The sequence below is a fragment of the Rhinolophus ferrumequinum genome, chromosome 17 (assembly GCF_004115265.2).
Source record: "Rhinolophus ferrumequinum isolate MPI-CBG mRhiFer1 chromosome 17, mRhiFer1_v1.p, whole genome shotgun sequence".
NCBI lineage: Eukaryota > Metazoa > Chordata > Mammalia > Chiroptera > Rhinolophidae > Rhinolophus > Rhinolophus ferrumequinum.
In genome coordinates this window covers 20,185,075-20,212,498 of record NC_046300.1, presented here as the reverse complement: position 1 = coordinate 20,212,498, position 27,424 = coordinate 20,185,075, and the positions used below count along the sequence as shown (strand labels likewise).

The 27,424-nt window shown below is 35.1% G+C and overlaps 1 protein-coding gene across 11 annotated transcripts in view; it reads left to right on the top strand.

Annotated features, from left to right (window-relative positions):
• RBMS3 (RNA binding motif single stranded interacting protein 3) overlaps positions 1-27,424 on the top strand; it is a 648,742-nt gene that overhangs the window by 529,828 nt on the left and 91,490 nt on the right. For 8 of the 11 annotated variants that reach the window (XM_033132638.1, XM_033132634.1, XM_033132632.1 and 5 more), the window contains exons 8-10: positions 3,036-3,082; positions 12,902-12,998; positions 15,225-15,275. In XM_033132638.1, the coding sequence (XP_032988529.1) occupies positions 3,036-3,082; positions 12,902-12,998; positions 15,225-15,275 (195 nt within the window). The remainder of the gene's footprint in view (positions 1-3,035; positions 3,083-12,901; positions 12,999-15,224; positions 15,276-27,424) is intronic. The other 3 variants (XM_033132640.1, XM_033132642.1, XM_033132643.1) reach the window with 1 other exon arrangement.

Sequence of the window (27,424 nt, the reverse complement as noted above, 5' to 3'; positions counted from 1 at the left end):
TTTTATTTACACACCTTTTTCCATGTTGTTCCTTTTGCCTGAGCAGACCTTATCCTCTCATCTCCATTCATGGAAAGTCTAATCATCATTCAGGGCTCCACTCAGCTGTATCTCCTCCAAGTGCTTTCCCTAATTGCTCCCAGCCTCTCTCCTCTACACCTCATCCGTACAGCACATATGGTCCTTACAACATTTTGCTTTGTATTATAATAGTTATGTATGTGTCTTGTCTGCAGGGATGGTGCTGGGCCTTTTCCAAACGTAATCTCATTTAAATTTCAGAACAACCAAATGAGGTGGGTATTATTATACCACTTAACAGTTGAGGAAACTGAGGCTCCATGGGCAAATAATTTGCCCATGGCCACAGTGCTAGAAAGTAACAGAACTAAGTCTTGAACCCAATTCCAACATATATATTCTTTCCACTAAGCCATATGGACATCTTTTAGTTCTTTTCCATCTTCTGAAAGATGGATGGAATTTGAAGATGGAGGAAGAAGCCAACGTAGGCATTCTGATGCTCAAATATGTATTCAACAAAGAGAGAGATGACTGTATTCTTAGCTAGAGGTCATTCATTAACTATAATTCATGAGGAAATCAAGTAAAATGTGAGAGAAAAAACATGCTTACCTGAAGTTTCCAGGACAAATAAATGTGTTCAAGAAAATGTATAATTCAAGAAAGGTTAGATAGCATTGATCTTTGGGCACTTTTGGGAAATAAATACAAGGAAAGGAAGTAAATGGGGGGTTGACTAGGAAAGGCTTCCTATAAGCCCCAGAACTTTAACAGTTTGGGGTGGTTAGGAGGCTGAAGATATGATTATCATCCTAAATCTTCCATGAACTGAGAATATTGAGTGTAAAGCCCATTTTTGTCATTGAGGGTAAAGCCCATTTTTGTCACAAAGCCCATCTTGGATAAGTTAGGGGAGAGAGGCTTAGTGTTTCTAAGAGGGAAATCTCATCTCAAATGGACTGCTTTTACAACTGTCCTCTTCAACACCCAGGACAGTGGAGTTTCAGTTCACCCTGGATGTCTCTCTCCTGGGGAGTTCTCAGCCTAGGGTCATCTTCCTGGCTGTCACATGCAGAGATCCCATTGCTGGAAAGAGTTTAGACTTTGAATCTCTATGTATTTTGCACTGTTGCCTTTGCCTCTCCCAAGGCCATATATATATGGCCTTGTATATATGTGTATGTATATATATATATATATATATATATATATATATATATATATATATACATTTTTTTCTTCATTTCTGCTCTTTCATTTTCATTTCATTCCTAAGTCCCCCAGCTTGTCATACAGTCAGTTGTATATTTCTTTAAGATGAGTAAGATGAAATTATCATTAAACATGTATTCTCCTCTGTTAACTCCTGACAGTCACTCAACTTTGTAAACTCTGTTGCACTTTATGTGTGCTCCCTGTATGCTAATCCCATTCATATTTGGCTCTACACTTTTGTTCCTCATACCAACGTTCATGTTAATTTAAAGATTATTATACAGGGAAAGTAATGCATATAATTTAAGCTTGAATGTAGTATGCCATACTGGACTTCAGGCCCTGTGCTAGGAAGCCTGAGCATTTTTATATGTTACATCTGAGGAATTCAACAAGCCTAACAGGAACCACCTTCAACCACACTGGAAAAAACTCAAACACAAAAGTTCTTTTTTCTTTACAGTTTGAATGATTTTTCTTATTCTCTACACATATCCTCAAAGCTAAGTCACTCTTTTGTCTTACTTTTAATTTTGAAATAGCTATATAGATTCACAGAAAATTCCAAAAGACATGTAAAGGGAGGCCTTGTCTATCCCTCACCCCATTTCTCCCAGTGGTTACATCTTACAGAATTATACCACACTAGCGAAGCCAGGAAATTGACATTGGTCTAATTCACTTTTGAATTTCAAAAAGGGGAAAAAAAAAATCCACCCTGAAGATAACCTCGTCAGTTTTAAATTTCATTCTACATTTTCTTTCTACTCGCAAGTGAGAATCAGGTTGACAATCCTGGGAAAAAAGGATGATCTGTCCATACGACGACAGAGAAAGTTCCCCCACGTCATTAGTGATGATCCTCAGATCTGATTCAATGCCTAGGTTAGTGTTACAGCAGAGCTGTGACGGGAGCCCACATCTGAAAATTTGGGTTGGATTCTGGTTCTGCCTCCAAACGTGTGACCTTGAGCAAGGCACTTGACCTCCCCAAGCTTCAGTGTCTTCATCTATAAAATGGGGAGTGTATTGCTCCTGTCAACTGCATAGGGATGTTGTGAGGATCAAATGTGATGATATGTACGAAGGGAGGTGGTAGGCTGTGAATCTGCCATCATGAAGTTTATATTCTTTTCTCAAACTACTGCCAGTTACAGAAGTGTAGCTTTTCAGAAGCAGTTTTATTTTAAAAACAGCATAAAACCACCTCCTTGTTAGCCACAAGACCTCGAATTTCCATCATGTGTCAATGACCTTCCCTTTGGACCACTCTTAGTAGGATGGATGCTTGTGATACATTGACAACCACTGTGACTTATTACCTACGTATCCCTAAGCCGTACAATCTATTTTAAAATAAATATTTCTTAACATTTTCTTCTAAAAGATCAAAGGCATTTTTAAGTAGTTTTTATTTTTATCTTGACCACAAGAGTCATTCTTACTTGTTTTTTATGCCATGAGATGTACAATAGGTCGTCCTGACAATAGTGAGAAATGATAAGGATACCAGATTAGACAGCAGATGGTTGATGAAGCAGAAATGGAAATCCTCCAAAGTTCTTTGTTCATTGGTTTGTCTGGATATATAATATAAACTCCATAACTCACTGGTACATCCTGGTGTGTGGGTAGTACAAACGCTAGTCTTGGCAGTAAGAGTAGAGAAATATACAGGAGAACATGAACCTAAATCATGACAAGTAAAGATAGATGTCTTTGTGTGTGCTGAATATTTTGGGCACCACAATAAAAACGTTAAGATCTGTTTTCTCTCTTCCCCTTCTTATATATAGGCTGGCATGGCTCTGACCTATGACCCCACAGCTGCCATACAGAATGGGTAAGTAGACCACATTTTTCCTATTTTAATTGCTAAGATACCTTCGAGCTCTGAAATTAGTACTGAAGAAAAATGTCCCAATCTGTCTTTATTTTGGTTTAAATCTTTAAGCAAAAGCTTTAACCCAAACATTTCTTACCATCGTACTTGTTTTTCTTCCCGTGAGTGACTCTGACTTCAGAGCATCTCCCATGTCACCTGTTTTTCACAAGGCCTCTGCCCACGTTAAGCTCGACACATTCTCTCTGGAAATATTCTGGTGTGTTACAAACCTAAAGAGAGAAAACTGGAGTTGCAGCTCCCAAGCTGAGCAGCCAAAGGTGAACTTTGGGCAGTGCCATGTTTGAGGCAAGGAGGACTTCCCGGTACACAGTAAATATGTCTCCCTTCTCCTGCAGGTCTCCACATCGCAGGTTACCACGTCTGTGCCATATCAACATTGACTGTGGTACATCTGTTTACCTGAAAGCACCTGTTATGTGACATGCCTTTATCTGTGTTTTATAATAACCATGTAATATTGTTTTCTTTGAACTATTTGAGCAGTTACAAAAACGATTGACCTTCTTCTGCTGCCCCCTTAGATATTTACAATAATGAGGGACATTCCTCGTGAAACCAATTTTAGGTACGGTGCTAAAGATACCTATTTTCTTGATTTTATATACTCTCTTCTGATACAGAACTTTATTCCATCAATCAGTCCCTTTTTTCTATACCTTCTTGTACATTGGATATTTCTTTCAGCCTGTAAATATACTCAACACTCTCCCATCTATACCAAGGGTACAAGCAAATTAATCCTTTCCTGCTAATGAGACCACCTCTAGTGATCATACTGTTTTAGTCTTCTAAACTGCTTTAGTCTTCTGTACATGCTGTCTTCTTCTCTAATTAATCCTATCAAAGTATGAATTCTGGTCTCAAACTTTACTGGAATTTCCATTGCTGATGTCTCCAAAGGTATCCAAATATGCCTTTTGTAACTATAACTTTTTTAGTCCTTACTCTATTTGAAATCTTGCCTCATTTAACTTTTTTTGTTGTTGTTGCTTCTTCTACCACTTATACCTTCTTGAAAATTTCTTATCTCTTGGATCCCACAACTCCATTCTTGGCCGATCCTCCTTGTTCCCGATTCTTCCTGCTCATTCAAATTCTTATTCCACCTCCTCTGCTCACTTTTGCTAATCTTTCTGAGTTTACTCTTTTCTCACTGTCTTCTCTCCAGTTGATTTCATTCACTCCTCTTGCTCTTAGGAACTGAGGTCTGTCCTTCAAGTTCATAACTCACCAGATGCAGAGCACTGTAAACTCTGCTTCCAACTGCTTATTAGGTATGGCTACCGGTCATCTTTGTATGTCCCAAACAGGTCAGTGTCCTCATCAGCTCTTCATAATACAACACAAACTAATACAAATGAAAAATAAATATCAAATTATGTGTTCCTTTCTTTTAAAATTCACTCTAAAACCAGTTAGATTGGAAACTCCAGTTCTGTGGGCTCTCTCTTCTCCAACATTCTTCATGATCAAAGTGGTCATGAAGACTTATTCAATATATCTTTGAACTACATCTTCAACCCAGCCCTTCCTTAGGCCACTATTTGAGTTGATTCATTCATTGTTCTCTACCCATACTAAGCTTTTACCTGCCTCTAATATAATTCTCCTCCAACCCACTTTCACATTGCTTTTTTACCAAAAAAGTTTTAAAAGCAAAATGTAATCACAAAATGTAAATCTGCCTGGTTTAAAGTATTAGGTAGATTCTAACTACACAACAAATCTCCAACTTCTAAGAAAAGCACAAAGAAAGCTACATAGTTTGGTTCCTGCAATTGAACTGGACCTGTGATTTTCAGAGTATCTCATGCTACTTTACGCCTGTGTCTTGTTAGTCAAGGAATTATCTCTGCCTGGAGTTCAGGTGATCTCTCTCTCTCTCTCTCTCTTTCTCGCTCTCTTTCTCTACCCTCCCTCCTTACTTCCCTACCTGCTCTCTTTCCTTTCTTTCTCTCTTATTTTCATATAGTTCTCATTTAAATAACTCCATCACATCATGCCAGGCATAGTTAGTGACACAATTACTCACAAGAGAAACAGTATGAGCAATGGTTAAGAGTGCAGCCTCCAGAACAAGCCTATCTAGATATGCATCCAAATTCTGTCACTGATCAGACATGGGCAAGTTGTTTGTCTTCCTCCCCTGTGAAATGGAGATAAAAGTAATAATACCTCTTCAAAGTCTTGGTAAGGATTAAAGGTACCCTACTTAGTATAATGTAATCATCAGTGTAAATATTGGTGTGACTGTTGTACTATATTTGATGTTCCCATGATACATTTGAGTCTTTTTATCATGCAGCCGTTGCCATTCATATTTATTTCCCTGCTGGACTATTAACTCAATAAAGGCAGGTTGCGTGTCTTATTCATCTTTATATACGATTTCACCTAGTATTGTGAACGCCAAATCAGGAAATGGGAAATGGGAAATGTTAACTGATAACATCTGCTTGGCTACAGCTTGTTGGCATTAGGGAAAGCATTCTCCTTCTGGACATAAACTCAGTCTGTCCCCATGTAACACCTTAATCTGATTCTCCTAAAATGCAACCTCCAGTTTCACCTGAAGCAGCCAAACTTCCCATGAGTTTCTCATGAGTTAAGGATGGAGTTTTGGAAGACTTAGACTTCCATTGTGTTTTTGGTGACAAGAAGATAGAAATGTTGCATAATGAAATTGAAAAACATAGGAAGATTGTAACTAATTTATCTTATTCATTTGATACTTCATATAGATGATTTTTTTAAATGTCTTATTCATCTTTGGTTTTATTACCTTCTGTGGTAACATTTGAATAAAAGAAAACTAGGAGAACAATTATTTCTATGCTTGCAAGATATCCAAATAACCAAAAATATTTTCTCAACATACTGGCCCTGGAGTTAATATTAGCATGTAGAGGTGTGGAAGTGGATTTAGATAATTTAGCATATTGAGGGATCTAGAATGTCCAGAGTAAAGTATTTTTTCTGCTCCTATTGCTGTATTTGATGGAACAGTCAGAATTACCTCAAAGAGCAGTGACCTAACAGAAAGGGAAATATGTATTACTGTAGGGAAGAAACTGGTCCCATTTTACACAGAACAAATGGTATCAGAAGATATAATTGCAACTCATTCTAATCCAGTTAATATTGTTAAGGACTGCTTTTACCTATTGTACTGTTTAAAATCATTTCAGTGATACATATTTGAAAAAGAACATTTTCACATCATATAGGGACAGTAGACATGTATACAAATCTGGTACGTGATACAATGCAAAAAATATTGCAATAGAAGCAAAACATACTGTGAAATTTATGTATACATTAACTTTAATATGTTTCAAATATTTCTGAAAGATTACACAAGAAATGGTCAGAGTGACTCTCTGGGGAAAGCCAATGGAGTGATGATAGGGACTTTTCAAAAAGAAAAAAATCAAGGCCATAGGACCATGAAGGGGAGGGAGTGTCATTTTAACGGGGGATGAGAAAGGCTCTTGATGGAACAGTGGCACTGTCCTTTTCTCTTGGAGATGTCCCATGTCCTAGGTAAACAACATATTTGAAAATCCTGTGGTATCCGATAGCTGTATACTAAGCCATAGGGTTTTCTAAGTATCATAAACAAATGATACATGGCTGTATTATAGCTAGTAGCTACACAAACTGTGTGAAGAGTTAAAGGTGCTAAATTGCATAACCTCCACATTAATACAGCAACATGAAATTGAAATAAATACTCCCATGTTTAGCTAGATTTTTAGTTAATGAAGAACAAACATTTGTAAATGCAGACCATGGTGAATCTGTACAGTTTGCCTTTAGGCAATAGAAGATATCGCTTTTGTCGTCTGCTTGAATCTATCCAAAATATCACTTTAAAAATATTAATTCAATGTCATTTCTGCCTAAGGCTTTGAAGTTTACAGTGAAGAAGTGTCTGGGTCACAGTGGAAAAATAAAAACCGTAATACTATTTTACTATAGGTGAACTTATGAGAATAAAAATGTCCATTCTTCTTTCAAAGCTATCTGGCATAACTCTATAATTTGTTATTATTATTGCCCTATTGCTTTTTCAGCAGTCCTGTATGAAATTCCATCACTTTCAAAAATGAGTGTGAGAGGTGAGAAATAATCCATCCGTATATTCAAAAACTCATCTTTCCTGTGCCTTTTTACTAAGGGCTGCTGTGTGAAAGCCTCTTGGATTGTTTTATTTGAATAAAATATGTTCTTGGGAGAGATAGGAAAAAAGAATGTTTGGTATGGCATTGGTTTGCCAGCTGGTATATATGGGGCGTTTGATATTAAGTGATACAGAAACCTTATCTTATTGCAATAGCAAAGGAATCTAATGTGAAGGATACATTGGTATTACAATAAACATGACCAATAATTTATTGATCTTAAGCTATAGCATTACCCTGAGGATAGTATTCATGGTTCTGACTACGAATATTGCCTGTAGACAGAAAGAACAAGCCAGTGCTGTTTATTTCAGCGTGCAAACAGGATCGTGTGTGGTTTTCTACAGTGAAAAACAGTCTACCCTGGGGTTATTGATATATCCATGTGATTTTTGTTGTCAGTGAGCTAAGATTTCACCATATTACTACTGACTGCCAAATCCCCTGAAGGTGCCTTTACCTCAGGCCAAATAATGTCCTATTAGGGACCAAGACTTGCATTTTCTGGACTTCTGGACGCCACTTGCTTTAAATGCCAGAGAGCCAAGTGACTCTTTGCATTCCTTAAACATATTACGTTTTTGAAAGGCCAGCTTAGCGTCTATAGGTAGAGCAAACTCAGTTCACTTATTTTAGCCACTTTGGCAGTTGCTATTTGGTTTATGTGAAACCCCTCCAGAAGTTACTAGTTCATATCCCTAAGGCAAGGTTTCTCAACCTCAACACTACTGACATTTGGGAGCTGTCCTGTGCGTCGTAGGACAGTTGGTGGCACCGTAGACCTCTGCCCACCAGACGTCAGTAGCAGCCACCACCCCCCCACCTAGTATTGACAACCAAAAATCTCTTTTGATCCTGCCAAATTTCCCCTGGGGAGCAAAATCACTTTTAATTTAGAACCACTGGGCAAAATATAAAAGGAACACTTGTCATACACAGAACGTTATGTGAATTTTGGCAAAGAAATATCTCTTAAGAGAGTAAACTATTCCCAGGACAATCGTTTGTTAAAGAATTCATTCCCACATTTCTAGGCTAGCATTTTCAAAGCATAGTGCATATATCACCAGATACAGAAGCATAAAATCACATGTTTAGAATTACCTTAGTTTTGCTATCATGGCTAACGAGGTCTGTCAATTTTCCCTTTCCTGTTCTTCAAGAACACAACACCTATGCTTGAAGTAGTTATTTGGTTTTGTTTTGTTTGTTTTGTTTTTAATGTGACAGTCATGTGAAAGTCATTTTAAACCATGACAGATACATGGCAGGGACTAAGATGAGGTGAAGAGACTGAGAAACTCATTCTGCAGGTTTCTTTTTAGAGTCTGGTCCTGGGTATTTTCTTTAGATGCTGTACCGATAAGCCTTAGATGCAATAGCAGATTCTCTTGTCATGGCTTAAGCAAGGGTTTCTTGTGAATTTATCTGGTTTATGTTTGGACTTGGGAAGAGCTTATTTCAGAATACCAGAATTAGAGGATGAAGACAGCGCTGAGTCTGTTCTTCCCAGTCTATTTACCATTCTAAATGATTCTCTCACTGGAATGGCAGTATTGGAACTCACTGGGAAGCATGAAATGTAATTCTTGTTTGATGGATAGGATTAGAGCAGGTAGAACAAAAATTATTAAATTTACCTCCAAGGGTATCTTTTGTTCGTATCGGTTTCCTTGTCTAGTTTCTTTATGTTTCTGCTCTGTTTTCCCCATAGAATTTTCTGTAAACTCTGCCTGTCAATCCAATCCTATTGCTTTCATTTTTAATATTCCAATGGGTACATTTTGCAGAGTAAACCAGCCATGCTAAACTGTGATGCACAATGCACTCCATTGGTAAAATAAGCTGAAACTGGGTTTCTAGGAGAAACCGAACTGCATGGTGAATGAGAAGGACTGTTTTGTGGTTGGTCATGGGTGCCTGTCATGTCATTATGAGCCCCGAATAAGACTTTCTATTCACTGCCTCATAAGTAACATTTGTCAAAGATAAGACTGAAAGGGGATTTTAAAATGCAAACAATGATTTTTGTAGAAAAGGACTGTTTTCCCTAGTTATTAATACCTTCTCATGCTCAGGAAACACATATTAGTTAAGCTTTCACTGAGCATTTACAAATATGTGATGATGGTCTACCTTCTTTGATTTCTCTTCCCTTAGTTTCCTACCAGTTCAGGGACCCATCTTCCATGCTCCCACCATCTTGGCGTTGGCCATTCTGTACTGTAATCACTACTTATTTTCCTAAGCTGCTCTGCATTCATTCATTTGTTCATTCATTCATTCGACCTATAGTCATTAAGTATCACTATGTCTCAGGCTCTGTTCTAGGCAACAAAGGCAATGTGTCCTCAACAGTCTTGAAGCTGACAGTCTAGAGGGAGAAAGAGTCGATAAATACATTGTATTAGTCAGTTTGGCTGCCATTACAAAATACCATGGATTGGGTGGCCAAAACAACAGAAATTCATTTTCTCTCAGTTCTGTAGGCTAGAGATCTAAAATCAAGTTCTGACCAATCTGGTTTATGATGCAGACTGTAAACAGATGCCTTCTCACTATGTCCTTACATGGCCTTTCCTCCATGTGTGTGTATTTTCTTATAAGAATACTAATCCTACCCGATCAGACCACCCACCCTCATCAGCTCATTTAATCTTAATTGCTTCCGTAGAGGCTCCATATCCAAATACAGCCACACTGACGTTAGGATGTCAATATATGAATTTTGAAAGGACACAAACATTCAGTCCATAAAACACATCAAGAAAAAATTTTAAATTACCACTTCACATAGTGTTAAAAGCAATGAAAAAAACCAAACCAAAACAAAAAAACTAGAGGAAAGGAATAGAGAACAATTAGGACAGAGACAGTGGCTACTACTTTAACTATAGGCCTCTCTGAAGAAGTGAAAGTTGAGTGAGACCAATAATGAACAAGGGGTAGCCTTAAGGAGATGTGGGGAAATGAGCATTCTAAGTAGAGAGAATTGTAAGTTCAGAGACCCAAGATAGGAGTGAGAATGACAGGACCATGTGATAAAATGTCTGTGTGGCTAGATCCTCACTGGCTAGGAGGATAGGGGTAGGAGAAAATGTTAGAAAGATAGACAGTAGCCTGATTTGCTGGCCAATACCAGGAATTCAAATTTTGTTCTCATTGCAACGGAAAGCTATTGGAAGGGTTGTAAGCTGATTAATGTACAGATGAGATACAATTTAAGTGGCTCAATAGAGAAACTCTATGGAATGTGTTAGAGTGTTACCCATCTTTGGTACACATAGTAAAGGTTCAATATATTTTTTTAAGTAGAAGGATGGATGCTTTCTTACATAGTAATTGACTTATTTTAAATGTTAGGTTTATTAGCTATAATGTACATAAAATATATATTCACTCTTTATAGTGGACACTTCTATGAGTTCTGGCAAGCACGCAGTTGTGTAACCCCCAAACAATAAACCCCCAAACAATAAAGACATAGAACAGTTACATCACTTCCCCAGATTCCCTCCTGTGTCATTGTAGTCAACCCCTCCCCTAAATCACATTGTAGTCAACCCCTCCCCTAAATCACAAACTTTGGCATCCATTGATCTATTTTCCGTCTTTATAGTTTTGCATTTTCTATATTGTGATATATAACAATCACAATAGAGAGTCTTTGGAGTCTGACTTCTTTCATTTGGTGTCATTCACTTGAGTTCATCGTGTTAAATGTATCAATATTTCTTTCATTTTCATTGCTGAGTAGTGTTGTATTCTATGACCATAGTTTGTTTATTGATTCAGTTGGAGGATATTTGGCTTGTTTCCAGTCTTTGGCAAGTATCGATAAACCTGCTATAAACATTTGCGTAAGTTTTTTTGTGTAACATACATTTTCATTTATCTTTAGTTAATATCTACCAGTGGTATTGTTGAGTCATGTATATGTTTAACTCTCTAAGAAACTGCCAACCTGTTTTCCACAATAGATGTACCATTCTGCATTTCCACCAGCGATGAATGAGAGTTCCACAGTCTCAGAATCCTTGCCAGCACTAGTATTGTCATTTAAAAAAAAAAAATGCCATTCTAATAGATGTATAGTCAATAGTTTTTGTTTTTTGTTTTTAAACTGCACAGCTATACATTTAGAGGTCTGGTGGTATGAATGGTAAGGATATAATGTGTAATTGAGTAATTTTTTCAGCTATAATTTTTCAGCTCTTGTTGAGAGCTAGAGAAAGTAAATTTGAGACTATTGTTCCCCAATTCTTGCTTGGAGACTTTTATAAAATATAAGCTTAAATAATTTACTCCTGGAATCCTGGCAACCTTGAAATCCAGCCCTTTTATATTCAATGGGAGTCTTGTGACATGCTTCTTTCAAAAGGTAACCCACGAGATTCTCTAGTCAAAGTATCAGTGACTCCTAAGGGGTAATGAAACTTTTGTGCCCCCAACTCCAATCTCAGTCATACTATTTTAAACAATGAAATAAAAAGCAGTAGTTGACTTTTGCTAACAGTCTGTGAAAGTGATTCCATTACACCTGATACATAGTTTCCCAATCTATCCTCACATCCGTGAAATACTCCATTGCAGGCAACATGATTTTGTCTGTCCTGTGGCTGGCCACTCTAGTCTTTCACTTACCAGTGAGACATGAAGGAAGAAACATGATTTAAAATTGGCTAAGTAATGTGAGCCTTTGATAACTTGTGGACTCTAGGGTATCATCTGAGCAAAGATGGGTGTGTCACTGATTTCAGTATCTAGAAGCTACTCTTTAATAGAGCTCCAGAAGGATCATTCTCTGCTGATTAGTGAAGCCCTGATCTTGCTCAGGATCAGTCTATAGTTGTTCAATGAAGGGCCCTAGAGAACTAGAAACCTCACTCCTTGTTACAGAGTCTACAGGAGAATTTCACATAAGTCCAGAATCACCACCGATCCCATGACTGAATCCAGAAAATAGTCCTATCCCCACCTACACAGAAGTTGTCCCCATTCTGCTCTTTTCCTGGAGAAAGTATTTAGCTTAGTTTCTGTGTGAGGGTATGGACTCATGCCCAGCACAATTTATCCAGAACTCTCTTGGAGCTGACTGTATCTCCTGAATGGAAAGATAGATTAAATTTGTGTATGTGCAACATAAGCCACCTTTAGAAGTTTGAGACTGTCATTTTGCCTTTCTTTAAAAGAGCTTTGGAATGATGTTGCCTCTAAAACAATAATAAAATTTTAAAAATTAAAAACAAACAAACAAACAGCAACAACAAATAGTGCCAGTGGCTTTTCTCCCCCAGTTGGTTAAACATTCCATTACACTCACCTGACAAAAGAGGGATTCTGTGCAACCAGTTTTATAAGATGACTCAATGTTGTCAGTTTTGTTCAGATTGATTTATTTCTCTTAACAGAATCAAATACTATAAATCTCCTGGATGTTCCTGTTAAAAGTTGGTGGAAAAACATGAGGGTGGAACTCTGTCTTTTCCAGAAGTGCTTGGTAGCATTGGACTAGCAACCAGGCATGCAGCAGCTTTATGAATCTTCTTTTTGTGTTGTTTTCTGTTTGCAGATTTTATTCTTCACCGTACAGTATTGCAACCAACCGCATGATCCCACAGACATCTATCACGCCATTCATTGCTGCTTCCCCTGTCTCCACATACCAGGTATGTCCGATTTACCTGCACCTCAGGAGAGATCTTTCTTGCCAGTAATTGATTACATAAAGGCGAAAGGGCACAATAGATTTTTTTTAATTGTCCTCAAACACTTTAGTCACCTCCTAATGTAATAATGCTCAAGTTATCGATTAGCCTACACTTGCAATGGCTTGTTTGCATCTATTTCACTGAATAATAAGATCCACTGCGCTTTTCATTCTTCCTGCTGAGTTTTCATGATTATGCTACTTTCCAGCCAACTTTAGTACAGCTTTCTTACCACTGAGAAATTATTTTGTTTGTCGTCTATTATTTTGGTTGTCACACTTCATATTGTGTCTTTTCTAAAAGCACATTTCTAGCATTCCCTGCACTTACTCCAGCATATTGTATCATTGTCATCTCATTTGGTCACAGATGTCCTGTGATATCCATGTAAAGCAACGTGGATAGATGTTAAATCATTTTTTCCCAAGAAATAAGAAAGATTATCAAAGTGGTAAAAACTTATTTCTACTTTCTACTCTTACTTCATTGTAAATTCCAAAGAGGCCAAAAGAGACCTGAGGGGTTCCACATGTTGAAACACAAGAAAATCTGAAATTCCATGTGTGTCCTAAACCAGTTGTAGCCAGTTAATTCTAGGTACACAAGTGGATTGAAATAGTCATAATTCTCCTCAGAAAATAACTCTTATCTCATTTCTTTGTGTTATCAAATATGTGATATCACTCCCTGCTTCTCTTTACCTTATATTGTTCCAAGAATTCTTCTAATTCTAATTAGAAAAAGCTATCAATGCTAGAGAGTATAAAGAGTATCTAGTGTCATTTTTAAAACTTTCACGAGAGAAAGAGAAAGCGTGAGAGAGAATGCAAGTGTGTGCATGCAATGTGTTTCTCTATATTTTGCAGATGGTGGGGGTGGATGTTTTACAACGGGTAAAACTGTAATGTTGCTGACTGCTACTAATTCAGTTAAGTGTCACCTTATTCAGCCACTACATACTTCATTTCAAAATGTCCCAGTTGTCAGAGCATCAAAGTTGAGACTGTGTACATTTTTCCTTAACTGATCCCTCCCGAAGCAGTTCATTTCATTCTTTTTCTGCACTTAGATTCTTGATACATGTCGGTGGGTGAACAGAATAGACTTGCGTGTGAATTGCACTGTAGGGTCTAAGAATGGCTGATTTCTTAATTGCCATTCCTTGGGACCCATGAGGCTATATGCAGGTGCTGTTCAGTTTTTGTTTTTCCTGCAGGCCTGCCTGGTTGTAATGTGTGTTTTGCTTTTTTTACCCATTTTTCCCCCTAATCTTGGCCTCTGTTTCAGCCAAGACCACCCACTGAGCCCTAGTATAGAGCACTTTGGTGACATGAATAAAATATCCACAGAAAAGTGATTTCACTTGGGAGGGCTCATAAGTGGAATTTAACCCCAGCTCTCTTTTCTCAAAAATAGGAATTAGAGCAATTTCCTATGTTGCTGATTCTCACTTTTCACCACTTCTTCCTTTTTTTTTTTTTTAATATAAAGTACATTGCAGTGTTGCTTGTGTGAGTAAATTGAAAACAAAATATTCAGTGTTCTCTATGTGACAATCAGCTCTTAAAGCTGACTGTCTCATTTGGCTGACAAGACATTTCAGAACCATTGGCTGGCTTAAATACTCATTTTTATCTACCATACCAATTACTATAAGAGAAAAAAAATCACAAACTTGCTTAACGTGAATTTATCCCAAAGAATTCCCCCAAAATTCTTACCCCATCTTTTACCACTTGGACTTAGCTCCAAGATGGGAATCACTTGAGAATTTGAAGTTAGAACAAATGGCAGAAAAAGAGGATGTCTTAGCAGTCAACTCTTGCCACCTTTATTCTTTGCCTGGGTATCCCGGAAGTTGACCTCTAAGTAGGAAGTCCTTGAGGCCTCCTAATACTTTAGTCTCTAACACTGTCTTCAACATATGCTCCAGAGCTTAGCCTGGTCCATGTGGGCACTGCAGCCAGCTCCAGTGACGTAGGAATTTGCTTTACATTTTATCATGTTTCAGGGACCAAATTAACCAAGTCCAAGAATAACCTTTCTATACTTATTTTTGAGCACTAATTAGCTGTAAAGTCAGATGGACTCCACTTTCTTATGACCTAGTGTGACTCCACTGAACGCAAGAACCAAGTTCTCTCTGTGATTGCTTTGTGCTAATAAATGCTGTTTGATGCATAGGTCCAGAGTACTTCATGGATGCCTCATCCGCCATACGTTATGCAACCAACAGTAAGTGTTCTCAGTCACCTGAGGCTAAATATTTCTATTATCCAAGTGCAAGCTTTTGTAATGCATAGAAGCTTTGGGGTAAAGCTTTTGTTATATTCCATACCTCTTTCAGGCAGCCATATTTTCCAGATAAAAAGCTGTTCCTGAAATTCTACAAAAGCATGTACAATAGAGAGATAGAAATAGACAGAGAGATAGAAACGTTAGAGATGGAGAGAGATAGGTGATAGAGAGAGAGAGTGATAACAGATAAATCAATAGATAAATTTGCTTGGAAATAGTAGTCATACCAGTCAATCTCTCAAGTTGATGTCTACTACTTGTTGTGAATAGAGAATTTCTACTTCATGCAGGAACTCTGAACGCTGAACAATTAAATTCATTATAGGAGGAAAGCCTTTCTGTTTTCCTTTTCCTTCTGTTATGCTTTCCTTTCTTCATCAAATGCAATTTGGTGTACTTCAGGGGTGAATTTCAGTGTCATGGCCAAGTGCTGACTCAAAGCAATACATTTAAAATAGGAAGGTAGTTGTTGACTAATAGATGGCGATATGTCGATAGATAGGAAGGTTAGTAGACATTTTTTATGTTAAATAACTAGAGCCATTCTCTTCTTCTTTAGTGGAAAATTTCTTCCCAAAATATTCAAACTCTGTTTTTCTATCTGCTAGATTTCTCATTTCGTAGAACAATATTACATCAGTCCTAAGTGAGAAATATTACATATTACTTTAGAATCTAGACTGAAGGTTAATGATTCAATTCGCCTTTATCTAGTTTTTTCCAGGTTACCTAGCTCTATAGAAGTACAAGATAGAGAGATTTCAAGAGCAATATATTCATGATAGTGCGAGGTCAGGAAAGAGCCCTAGACAGAGTTGTGTGACACGGTCTCTGGTGTACTCTTTTGGGTATGCTCACATCTGTGCCTTCACTTCCTTTTCTGTCATTATATTTAACTATATGAAGGATTTGGGGGAGGATCAAAGGGAGAGTTTCACATGTGAAAACAATTTTTTAAGTATGACATGCTATACATTATTATCACCATTATCCTTATCATTATCGAGTGTATTTGTTATACAAAGAAGCGGTGCTACATTTTAACTCTTTTAAAAGCTAAATATAAATAAGGTAGCACATGTTAATGACCAGGTTGCTAAACACACAGGCATCCATTTCCTGGACTCAAAGGATCGTGGCACCTGGTTTTCATATTTGAGCTTTCTCCATTTTTTTAATAAGGAACATTCCATGTTGCTCCTAATGTTTTGATAGTTTGTTTTTTTATTCCAGGGATAAAATATATGTGGCTTACTACAGCAGAATGTCAGACCATATTTTGTAAATCCCTCTCTTTAAATCCCTCACCTTGGGGGCTTCCTGAGTTCATCTGGTCTGCGTTCTGTAAATCATACCAACATACAACAAATCCAAGATACACTTTCCTGTCCAAGTCATGCGGTAGAATTCAATAGTATGCTGCCAAACCAATGTATAGCATAGACTGAGCCAACACAAGGAAAGGGAAGATGTCCTGCCAAGTTCTAAAGAGTAGACTTTTTACAAGGAAACAACTACCTTCTAAAAAAAACATAACGTGTTCATCTATAGAGCACTAATGCTAGCCTAGTCCTCACACTGAGGTTAAGCATCATCTCATTGTGGCCAAGAGGAATGCACCTCTGACAACATCTGTATATTTTGCCAGATGTCAAAGTATATAATACTCTACAGTTTCTAGAGCTGTGAGGGGAAGGGAAGATGTTTTTCGATGTGTCTTTATTTCAACTATCACTCAGGACTTAGCAAAATTTTTCATTACCACCTTATCCACCCCAGCATAGATTCAGCCCCACTTTTGGATGTATCATTTCTCATACATCTTACTCCAGCAATAGCTCTGTGTGTGTGTGTGTGTGTGTGTGTGTGTGTGTGTGTGTGTGATTTGTCTCCTTGGATCTTCCTTGCTCTGGCTACTGCTCAATGACATCTTATCACTTCCCATAACTATACTGTGCATCATCTCTGAGCTTAGGTCACTCGGTTTAAAATGTAGTGTCTGTGGCAGGGGCAGATTCCTGGCAAAAGGAGTGGCTGGGCCACCCACCACTTTGTTGTCTCTAATGTGGACAAATTGGCTGAACAGTGTCATGGAAACACAAAGTTTATGCCATCAGTCTTTGCCCTGCAACGGTGTTGCTGGTCGTCGAGATTGGGTAAATAACCTTACCCAACTGGTTTCAGTTTCATCATCAAAATGAAGGTTAAATTAATCATTCTGTGATACTAAAATACAAATGTACTTAAGCAATCTAAGGCAAAAAAAAAAAACCCAAAATACCTGGATCTGAAAAGAATGAATGAATGACTCGTTGATTAATTGCATGGATTCTTGGTTAGGTTCTTTGGGATAAAAAGGTCTTTTCTAACTACGAGACTTTGGGCAATTAAACTTTCTAAGCTACATTTTTTTTGTCATCTGTTATGTGAACATAATAATTCCTAAATAATCATGTATTTTTCATTAAATGAAATAAGTTATCAGGTAGTTAAAATAGTGCCTGGCAAATAGCAAACACTCAATAAATTTTTATTTATTTATTTGTTTGTGTGTTTGTTTGTTTGTTTATATATGTAGTCTGCACATTATGCCTTAGATTAGCCCAATTATATAAAATAAGTGTTGGAACAGAAAGTTGAGAATAAACAATCATAACCTATTTCTACCCCATCCCGACTGCTTATTTAACTTACTTGGCTAATGAATCTGGTGGAGATAGCCTCTGTGGCTATACATAAGACAACTTGTTTAGATTGGTACTTATTTTATTTCCTTACTAAACCACTCAGCATCTAATACTTTTTCTTTAAGAAAAAAAAAGAGAGAAAGGCCCTTTGGGTACCCCCTTTATGTCAGCAACTAGAATCTACAAATACATTCAAGGTGTCAGAATCTATATATCTCCAATATGTTGCCCTCATACTAATTTGCTTACAGCTTTTCTCCTCTCTCGCATTTTCTCTTCCACCATTTTGAGAAAAAATCTCATGTAAAAACTCTAAGAGTATAGACATATCCCCACCACCCTCCACCTCTGCGTCCCCCGGCCTCTGCCATCTCTATGAATACACGGGAGCCAGAAGCCCTGCTGGTTTTGTTGTAGTCTTGTCTCCCAAGATTCTAAGATCTCAACCAGGTTTCTGAAGAAAAAACAGTGCTTTAAGAAAAGTCTTACAATAGAGTACAGTGCTTCTGGTCTTTACCAGGGTGGGTGAATGGTTAAACTAGAGAAGCAATGATCTGTAAGAGAGAAAACAAAATAATGGAAAGAGGGGAAGGGAGTGGTACAGGAATGAGAGAAGAACAGATAGCATAAGCATAAATCTGACGTTTGCCATTTAAGTATGCTTTTTTAGAGATTGAATTTTCTAAGGTGTGAGTAATGTACTGTTTTGTAGATTTAGAGAAAAGATTCTGAGAGGATTTTTAACTTTTAAGAAAGAGGGGATAAAAGTCTTCTTGCCTGAGTGAGAACTATCATACTGGTATTCCTCAAACAGCAAACGCTTGGTTCTCAGTTATTGGACGCGGGGACTTTATCAGGTCCCCTGGAAAGCTATCAAATCCCACTGAAGGCAGAAAGAGTGCTTCTGTTTGCATTTCGTTGTTGTTTACCTGAACAGACACTGAGGAGAGAGTACCGCTAAAATAAATTAGGAATTCACTTTTTGCTCTAAGGAAGTAAAAATGCTGACTTTGTCAAAGCAATCAGTTATTTGTTCCTGCTTCTTAGTGCAGGGTTCTGTACTATACTCTGAAATCTCACCATTACACTGACAGAATTTTAATAGATGATGGATTGCACCAAATATCTACTCTGCATAGCAGCATGTCACATTGGAATCGCATATGAATGCACAATTGAAATTTCTGTGTTGCAATACGTGGGATATTTTGTTAAATGAGTGCTGACAAGGAGAAAAGATGATGGTTCCCAAGAAGAAGCATAGTTCCATTCCCTTAAATTTTATTTAGGCTCATTTGAATCATAAATCTTCTGTTCTTCATATGGTTAGCATTATTTCATCTCAAGGAGAAAGGTCAGCTTTCATTTTTACTTAATTACAAATTGGTTATCTAATTACAGCATTCTAAGAAATGCAAGATGCCCTTATTTAATCATTGGATGATTTGTTGCTATGCATGGCTAAATTATGACTTTCATGATTAATAAACCCGAAGTTTATAGCTAAAGTTTAAATATAAACTTGCCCTCTACAAAAAGGCTGTTCAAGAAAGCTCTTAATATTTGATTTGGTCATTCTTTACCTGCAAACAGGTAAGGCGTAAGGCTTAATTTTAAAGGTTGTGCCCCCAAAATTTGTAAGTGTGTTTTTTGTAAAAGCCCATCACCAAATTTGGAAAGAATATTTAAATCTTTAGAATTTTTTTCAGGAAGCTAGTTTTTAGATACTATCCTTTCACTCCAACACTGGAGGTGAGCAAAAATCCTAATCCTCCTATATTCATTATGATAGTCAAATGATTTTGCTATCTAAGGTGTTAGCCTGGTAAAATATATATCTCCAGGCCAAATCTTCTTTTTAAACTACAGAGTGAAAACAAAACAATAGCCACTCTAACCCACATATACTATTTCTACCAGAAAAGAATTCAAATGGATGAGAATGAATTTAGGAGCAGCAGGTTCTTTTGAGTATCACCTCCTTTCAAAGTTGGGTAATGTGAGTATAAACAAAATAATTTCCACAGAGAGTCTCTTAGACACCTTAACTACAGGGAAGAAAAAGCAAAACAAAAATCACAGTGCTGGATTTGCCATTGGTTAGCTTCCAAATTCTACAATAATTTTTCAAAAATAATCTTAAGTAACTTTAGAAAAAAAACTTTAAAAAATGAAATTCAAAGTTTGTAATTCCAAAGTGTATAGAGCAAAAAATACTTTCCACTTAGAATTCCTTCACTGATCAATTCTACCTCTCAGAAGTAAACATTGTAAACAAATTTGTATGCCACCATCCAATTTTTGTCTGCATATAAAAATATATATGTACATGTGTAAATATATATGTATTTTTAAGATATATACAAGGTCAATATGCAAATATTATATTGCAACATAATAAAATGTCTTGTATGTCATTACATGAGTCACATAAAGATCTATGTCATTTTTTAACATTTTCTAATATGCAGTTATATAAATACACCAAGACGTATTTAACCAATTTCCTATTCATAGTCCTTTATGTTGTTTCTAGTACTTGCTCATAAATCAAGACTAATATTGAGCACTTGTGAGAAAATATCTGTAGGATATATTGATGGTACAAAAGATACGTGTGTTTTAAAATTTAATATACATTATTGCTAAGTTGCACTTTAAGTGAGAGTGTTTATTTGCCTGTGGCCTCAATTAACACTGGGTATTCTCAAGTTTCAAACATTTGATTAATGTGATAAATTGTGAATGATAACTTATTGATGTTTTACTTTTATTTCTCTGAGTCCTAAAGGAGTTGAGTTGTTTTTCATATGTTTATTGACAAATTTTATTTTCTTTTTCTCTGAGCTCCAAGTTCCTTTATTTACTCATTTATCTTTTTGGTATTGATCTTTTCTTATTTTTAGAAGATCTTATTACAATCAGTAAGTTAACATTGTTATAGAAAATCTAGATATTTTATCAGTTTACTTGGAATTTAATTTTATGGTATTCATTGTACAGAACTTTAATATGTAGTATATGTTTTTTTAGTATATAGCATTAATCAGTTTTTCCCTTTAGAACAGAGTCAATAATCGTTTTCTGTAAAGAGCCAAACAACATATATTTTCAGTTTTTGTGGGCCATATGGTCTCTGTTACACCTAGGCAATTATGTGATAGTAGTGTGAAAGCAGCCATAGACAATATATAAATGAATTGGCATGGCTGAGTTCCAATAAAACTTTATTTACAGAAACAGATGCGGGCCACGTTTGGCTCATAGGCTATATTTTGCCAGTCCCTGCTTTAGAGCATCTGGACTCAATACAAAATACCTTTTTAACTATAAGATTTAAAACACCATATGTTTCTGTTTGTTTGCTGTTTTCTTTGTTATTGTTGCTTTTGTGTTTTTTAGTTTAATAACTTTTAACATTGAGATCTAATTGACATAAATATTGTATCGCCATATGTTTTATTACTGTGTTTATACAATATTTTATTTTAAATTTTTGTTACTTTTGGAATTTATTTTGTAATATTGGATGAGATTATGCTCCTACTTTTTTCTTCCCCCCAAATGGGTAACAAATTGTCATAAACAGCTTCTACCATATAAATCCTCTATATTTTTTCCACTGATATAAAATGTTATTCCAAATTGTATCATAGGATAAAGCTCTTTACATCTTTGGTTGCATTTTTCACTCCATTCTATTCTGGTTTTGATCATTATTCTTTGATTATAATAACTATCACTTTTTAATTCCATCTCTACCTGACAGGACTTCTCACTAATGTTATTTTTTTCTTGTTTCTCAACAATTTTTCTAGCAATGTTGTGTTTCTCAAGAATTCTTCTAGCTGTTTTGCATTTCCAGAATAACTTTAGTAGTGGTTTGTGAAGTTAAAAGAAATCCACTAAAATTTTGATCAGGATAACTTTGAATATACGTAACTTATGGGAACTTTCTCCACTTCCTCTCAAACACTTGTTATCTCCTGTCTTTTGGATAATAGCCATTCTAACAAGTGTAAAGTGATATCTTATTGCAGTTTTGATTTGCATTTCCCCAATGATTACTAATGTTGAGCACCTTTTCAGGTACCTGTGCCATTTGTATGTCTTTGGGAAAATGTCTGTTTAGTTCACCTGCCCATTTTAAAAATCAAATTATTTAAGTTTTTGCTATTGAGTAGTATGAGTTCTTTATATATTTTGGATATTAACCCCTTATTAAATATATGATTTACAAATATTTTCTCTCATTTAATAAGATGTACTTTGTTGATGGTTTCCTTTGCTATTCTGAAGCTTATTAGTTTGATGTAGTCTCATGTGTTTATTATGCTTTTATTGCCTTCATTTTTGCTGTCAAGAAAACAAAACAAAACAAAACAAAAACCTCATTGCCAAGATCTATGTCAGAGAGCTTACCCCCTGTATTTTCTTCTAAGAGTATTACAGTTTCAGGTCTAATGTTCAAGTCTTTAATTCATTTTGAGTTGATTTTTGTATATATTAAAAGATAGGGATTCAGTTTCATTTTTTTGTATGTGCTATTCAGTTTTCCCAATGTTATTTATTGAATGACTTTCCAAATTGTATATTCTTGGCTCCTTTGTTATAAATTAATAGACCATATACACATAGGTTTGTTTCCTGGGCTCTTTATTTTGTTTCATTGATCTGTGTGTCTGTTTTGATACCAATACTATATGGTTTTGATTATTATAGCTATATAGTATAGCTTGAAATTAGGAAGTGTATGCCTTCAATTTTGTGTCTTTCTCAAGATTGCTTTGGCTATTTAGGGTCTTTTGTATTTAGCTTTGGCTATTTTAGGATTGTTTGTTCTATTTCTGTGAATAAAAATGCCATTGGAATTTTGACAGGGATTACATTGAATATGTAGACTCCTTTGGGTAAGATCGGCATTTTAACAATATTAATTCTTCCAATCCATGAGCACAGAATATTTTTCTCTTTATTTGTGTCTTCAATTTTCTTCATCCCAAGTTAAATACATTCCTATGTATTTTCTTCTTTTTAATACAATTGTAAATGGGATTTTTTTTAATTTCTATTTCTGATAGTTCATTATTAGTGTATAGAAACATAACTGATTTTTATATATTGATTTTGTATCTTGCAACTTTACTAGATTTGTTTATTAGTTCTAACAGTTTTTTTTTTGTGCAGACTTTTTAGGTTTTCTGTATGTAATATCATTTCATCTAAAAATAATGGCAGTTTACTTCTTCCTTTCTATTTTGGATATCTTTTATTTCATTTTCTTGCCTAATTGCTCTGGCTAGGACTTCCAGTACTGTGTTTAATAAAAGTGGCAAGAGTGAGCAAACATCCTTGTCTTGTTCCTGATCTTACAGGAATAGCTTTCAGCATTTCACTATTGAGTGTGATGTTAATTGTGAGCTTCCTATATAATAATATATGGCCTTTATTATATTGAAGTACATTTCCACTGTACCTAATTTATTGACAGGTTTTTTTTTTCAAAAATGGATGTTGAATTTTCTCAAATGCTTTTACTGCATCTGATGAAATGATTGTATGAGTTTTATTCTTATTTTGTTAATGTGGTGTATCATATCCATTGATTTGTGGGTATTGAACTATCCTTGCATTTTTTCATAAATCCCACTTCATGATGGTGTATGGTTGTTTTAATATATTGTTGAATTTGATTTGCTAATACTCTGTTGAGGATTTTTTAATGTCTTCATCAGAGATATTGGCCTGTAATTATCTTTTCTTGCACTGTCCTTGCCTAGTTGTGGTATCTGGGTAAAATGAATTTAGAAGTATTCCCTCCTCATCTCTTTGTTAAAAGAGTTTGAAAAGAATTGGTACTAATTATTCTTTAAATATTTCACAGAATTCACCAGGGAAGCCATCTGGTCCTGGAATGCTCTCTGTTAGGGGGTTTGATGACTGATTCCATCACCTTATTAATAATTAATCTATTCAGATTTTCTATTTCTTCAGGAGTCAGTCTTGATAGATTGTTTCTAAGAACATACCATTTCTGCTATATTGTTTTTTGTTGTAGTCTTAGTAGTCTTTTATGATCCTTTATATTTGTACAGTGTCAGTTGTAATGTCTCCTCTTAGGTTTCTAATTTTATTTGAGTCTTCTCTCTATTTTCCTGGGTAAGTCTAGCTACAGCTTTATCTATTTTCTTTACCTTTTAAAAAAATAAATCACGTCTTAGTTTCATTGATCTTTTTTGTTGTCTTTTTAGTCTCTATTTATTTCTGCTTTGATCTTTGTCATTTCCTTCCTTGTACTAATTTTGGGCTTTTCTAGTTCTTTGAGGTGAGATGTTAGATTGTTTGTTTATTTTTTCATTTCTTTTCTTAACATAGGCATTTATCTCTTTGAACTTTTCCTCTTCAAATTGTTTTTGCTGCATCTCATAAGTTTTAGTATGTTGTATTTCCAATTTCATTTGTCTCAAGATATTATTTTTATTTTTCCTTTGTTTTCTTCTTTGACCTATTTTTGTTCAGCAGTGTGTTATTTAATTAACAGTTGTTTTATGTCTTTTGAGAACTTTAATACGCTACTAATGTTTTCTCAATATATATACTCTACATTTCTTAAATAATTTATTTGGCATCTTAATATTTTACTAAGTATTTTTGTTACTAAAGCTATAATATTTTAAAATTATATATTTTTTATTTTATTCACTTTTATTATTAAATTTATTGGGGTGACATTGGTTAATAAGATTATATAGGTTTCAATGTACAATTCTATAATATGTCATCTGTATATTGCACTGTGTGTTCACCACCCAAAGTCAAATACCTCTTCTACCTCACCCCTCCCCCTGTACCCTCTGGTAACCACTAAACTATTGTCTGTGTCTATGAGTTTTTGTTTGTTTGCTTGTCTTGTTTGTTTCTTGCTTTCAGTTTTATATCCCACATGTGAGTGAAATCATCCGTAAAGATATATGTACCCCTATGTTCATCAAATTATATTGTCTTATTGATCATTTTGGTGTATAGAAAAATAATCTATTTCTGTACACTAATATTATTAATTTAAATTTTAAACATTCTTTAATTATTCAAAAGCATGTTGAAATTTAGAATATATACAGTATTGAAAATAGGAATATAAAAACACCAATTTTCTCTTGCCCAAAGATTGCTCTAGTTAACATCTAGTAGTATGTCTTTCCAGATCTTCATTTGTACCTATACCTACATTTACTAATCTATCGCCATCTACACGTAACACTCGTATAGATCATATATATCACATGTATGTATGTATGTATATATGTATGTGTTAGCTCTCACTAAAATGAGATTACACAGTACATGCAATTTTTTAACAATTTTCAGCTAACAATCTGTACTTTTCCATGTCAATAAATATTTTATCTTCTCTAATCAAATTTTCCCAACAGTCAAAAATAAATTTTCTATAAAGCTGGATTACTCAAGTAAGGAAACAATCAGTGCACATATTATATATGGTTTTTGTGTCCTTTAAGTCTCATGTTTGTGTTGCATAGTATTTTTTTTTTTCTTATATTCCTTATTAGCTGCCCTGCAGAGTGTCCCACCTTTGAGAAATGTCTGGCTGAATCTTCATGGTGCTGTGTATCCTGTTCTTTTATCCCATATATGAAATAATTTTATAACCAACCAATTTTCTAAATTCTCTTATAATTTCTAATAATTACATTGAGAATTGGGTTTCCAAAAACTTTGGCCAAAAATAATCTCATTTTCCACTTCATTTCAAATATTTATATTTCACAATCCATTGGTTTACCCAATTGCATTGTAGGATATCCTTTGACTTATTTTTGATCTTCATGAGAATGCCTCTATTATTTGTTTGTTTGTTTTAGACAAGTGTAATTGTTGAATTTAATCAAAGTTCTTTTGAGAAAATATGGAGATTTTAAATTTTATTTTATCAATGTTATCAATGTATTTGTAACTAATTTTATTTTAGTTAATTTTATTAACACTTTTTTTTTGAAAGGTGAAACCATTCTACAGTGAACTCCTTTTGGTCATGATATAGCCATCTTAAATCATACTTCTCAATTACATTTGTCAAGATTTTATTTATTTTGGTATCAGTCTTTATAAATAAAATTATTAACTGGTATTTCTTTTAGGTGTACTGTTTTAGTCAGCTTTGACTGTCAAAACTATAACAGTTTTGTAAAAATAATTTGGAAGCATTTCTTTTCTCTAAATTCTGGAACAATATTAAAAAGCATTAGATGTATCTGTTTTTAAAGATTTAAAAGAATTCTAATGTGAAACCATTTTGGCTTTTGGAGAGGAATGCATTTATCCCACTAAATCCAATTTTAAAAAACGTATTACCCCTGTCAGATATGTTCTAAGGAGACTAAAACTTTGTAATGGATTTAAGGATTAATGAACATCATGATAATCATTAAGTACTGTATCAGATTGTTTCATAGTTAATTTAATAGTTTGGTTGCCAAATGATGAAATAATTAGATTCTGAAATGGCATGGTTTTGAGCAAATTGGCATTATTTGTTATTTCATGACTAGTTGTGGATTTTGGGACATATATATCTTAAATTATTGTACAACTTAAAAACAACTAATCGCAAACTGTGTAATAAGAAATTGTTAGATAATAGCAAGTTGTAGATAAACAACTTGGTTTTTTTTTTTGTTTTGTTTTTTGTTTGTTTGTTTTTTCCTGGACTCTGGGCCCTTATTCACTCATCATTTTAGGAAATTAAGAAGCTTGAGTTTAATGGGAAAAAAATCAACAAATAATCAAATATTCTTGAGCATCACATATGTACAGTATATTCTTTTAGGTATTGGTATAATGAAAGAAGAGAAACAAGAAATAATCTATTTGTGAAGATCATCTTTATGTGCTTAGGATGATATAATTGAAAGTCTGCAGCAGAACAGGTGTCAAATGTTTGGCAATTATATAACATTGAAAATGATGAGGTGTCTATGAACAGTTAAGGACAGAAAACAAAAATATAAACATGAGTTTAAGGATGGGTGGTGCTTATGGAGTTAAAGAAAAAGAAGAAGGGCACTTTAGGTGAAAATAACACACAAAAAGTATAGAGTTAGGCTTCAAGTTATTTCAGAGGGCAGAAAGTTTTGAAAACCACCTGCATTAAGTGAAATGTTCATGTTAGGGAATACGAGAAAGAACTGCTTGGGAAGGTAAATTGTTTTCTATTGAAGTACAACTTTTATTAGTCAATCTGATACACATCACTACACATTTTTTATGTGCTTGATGAGCCTAATGGTGTTCTCTAGAATTTAGGCTTACTTTGGAAAATGTAAAACAGAAAGGCTCAATTGTAGCACCATTGTGTGTTAAAAAGCCATCATTTCCTAT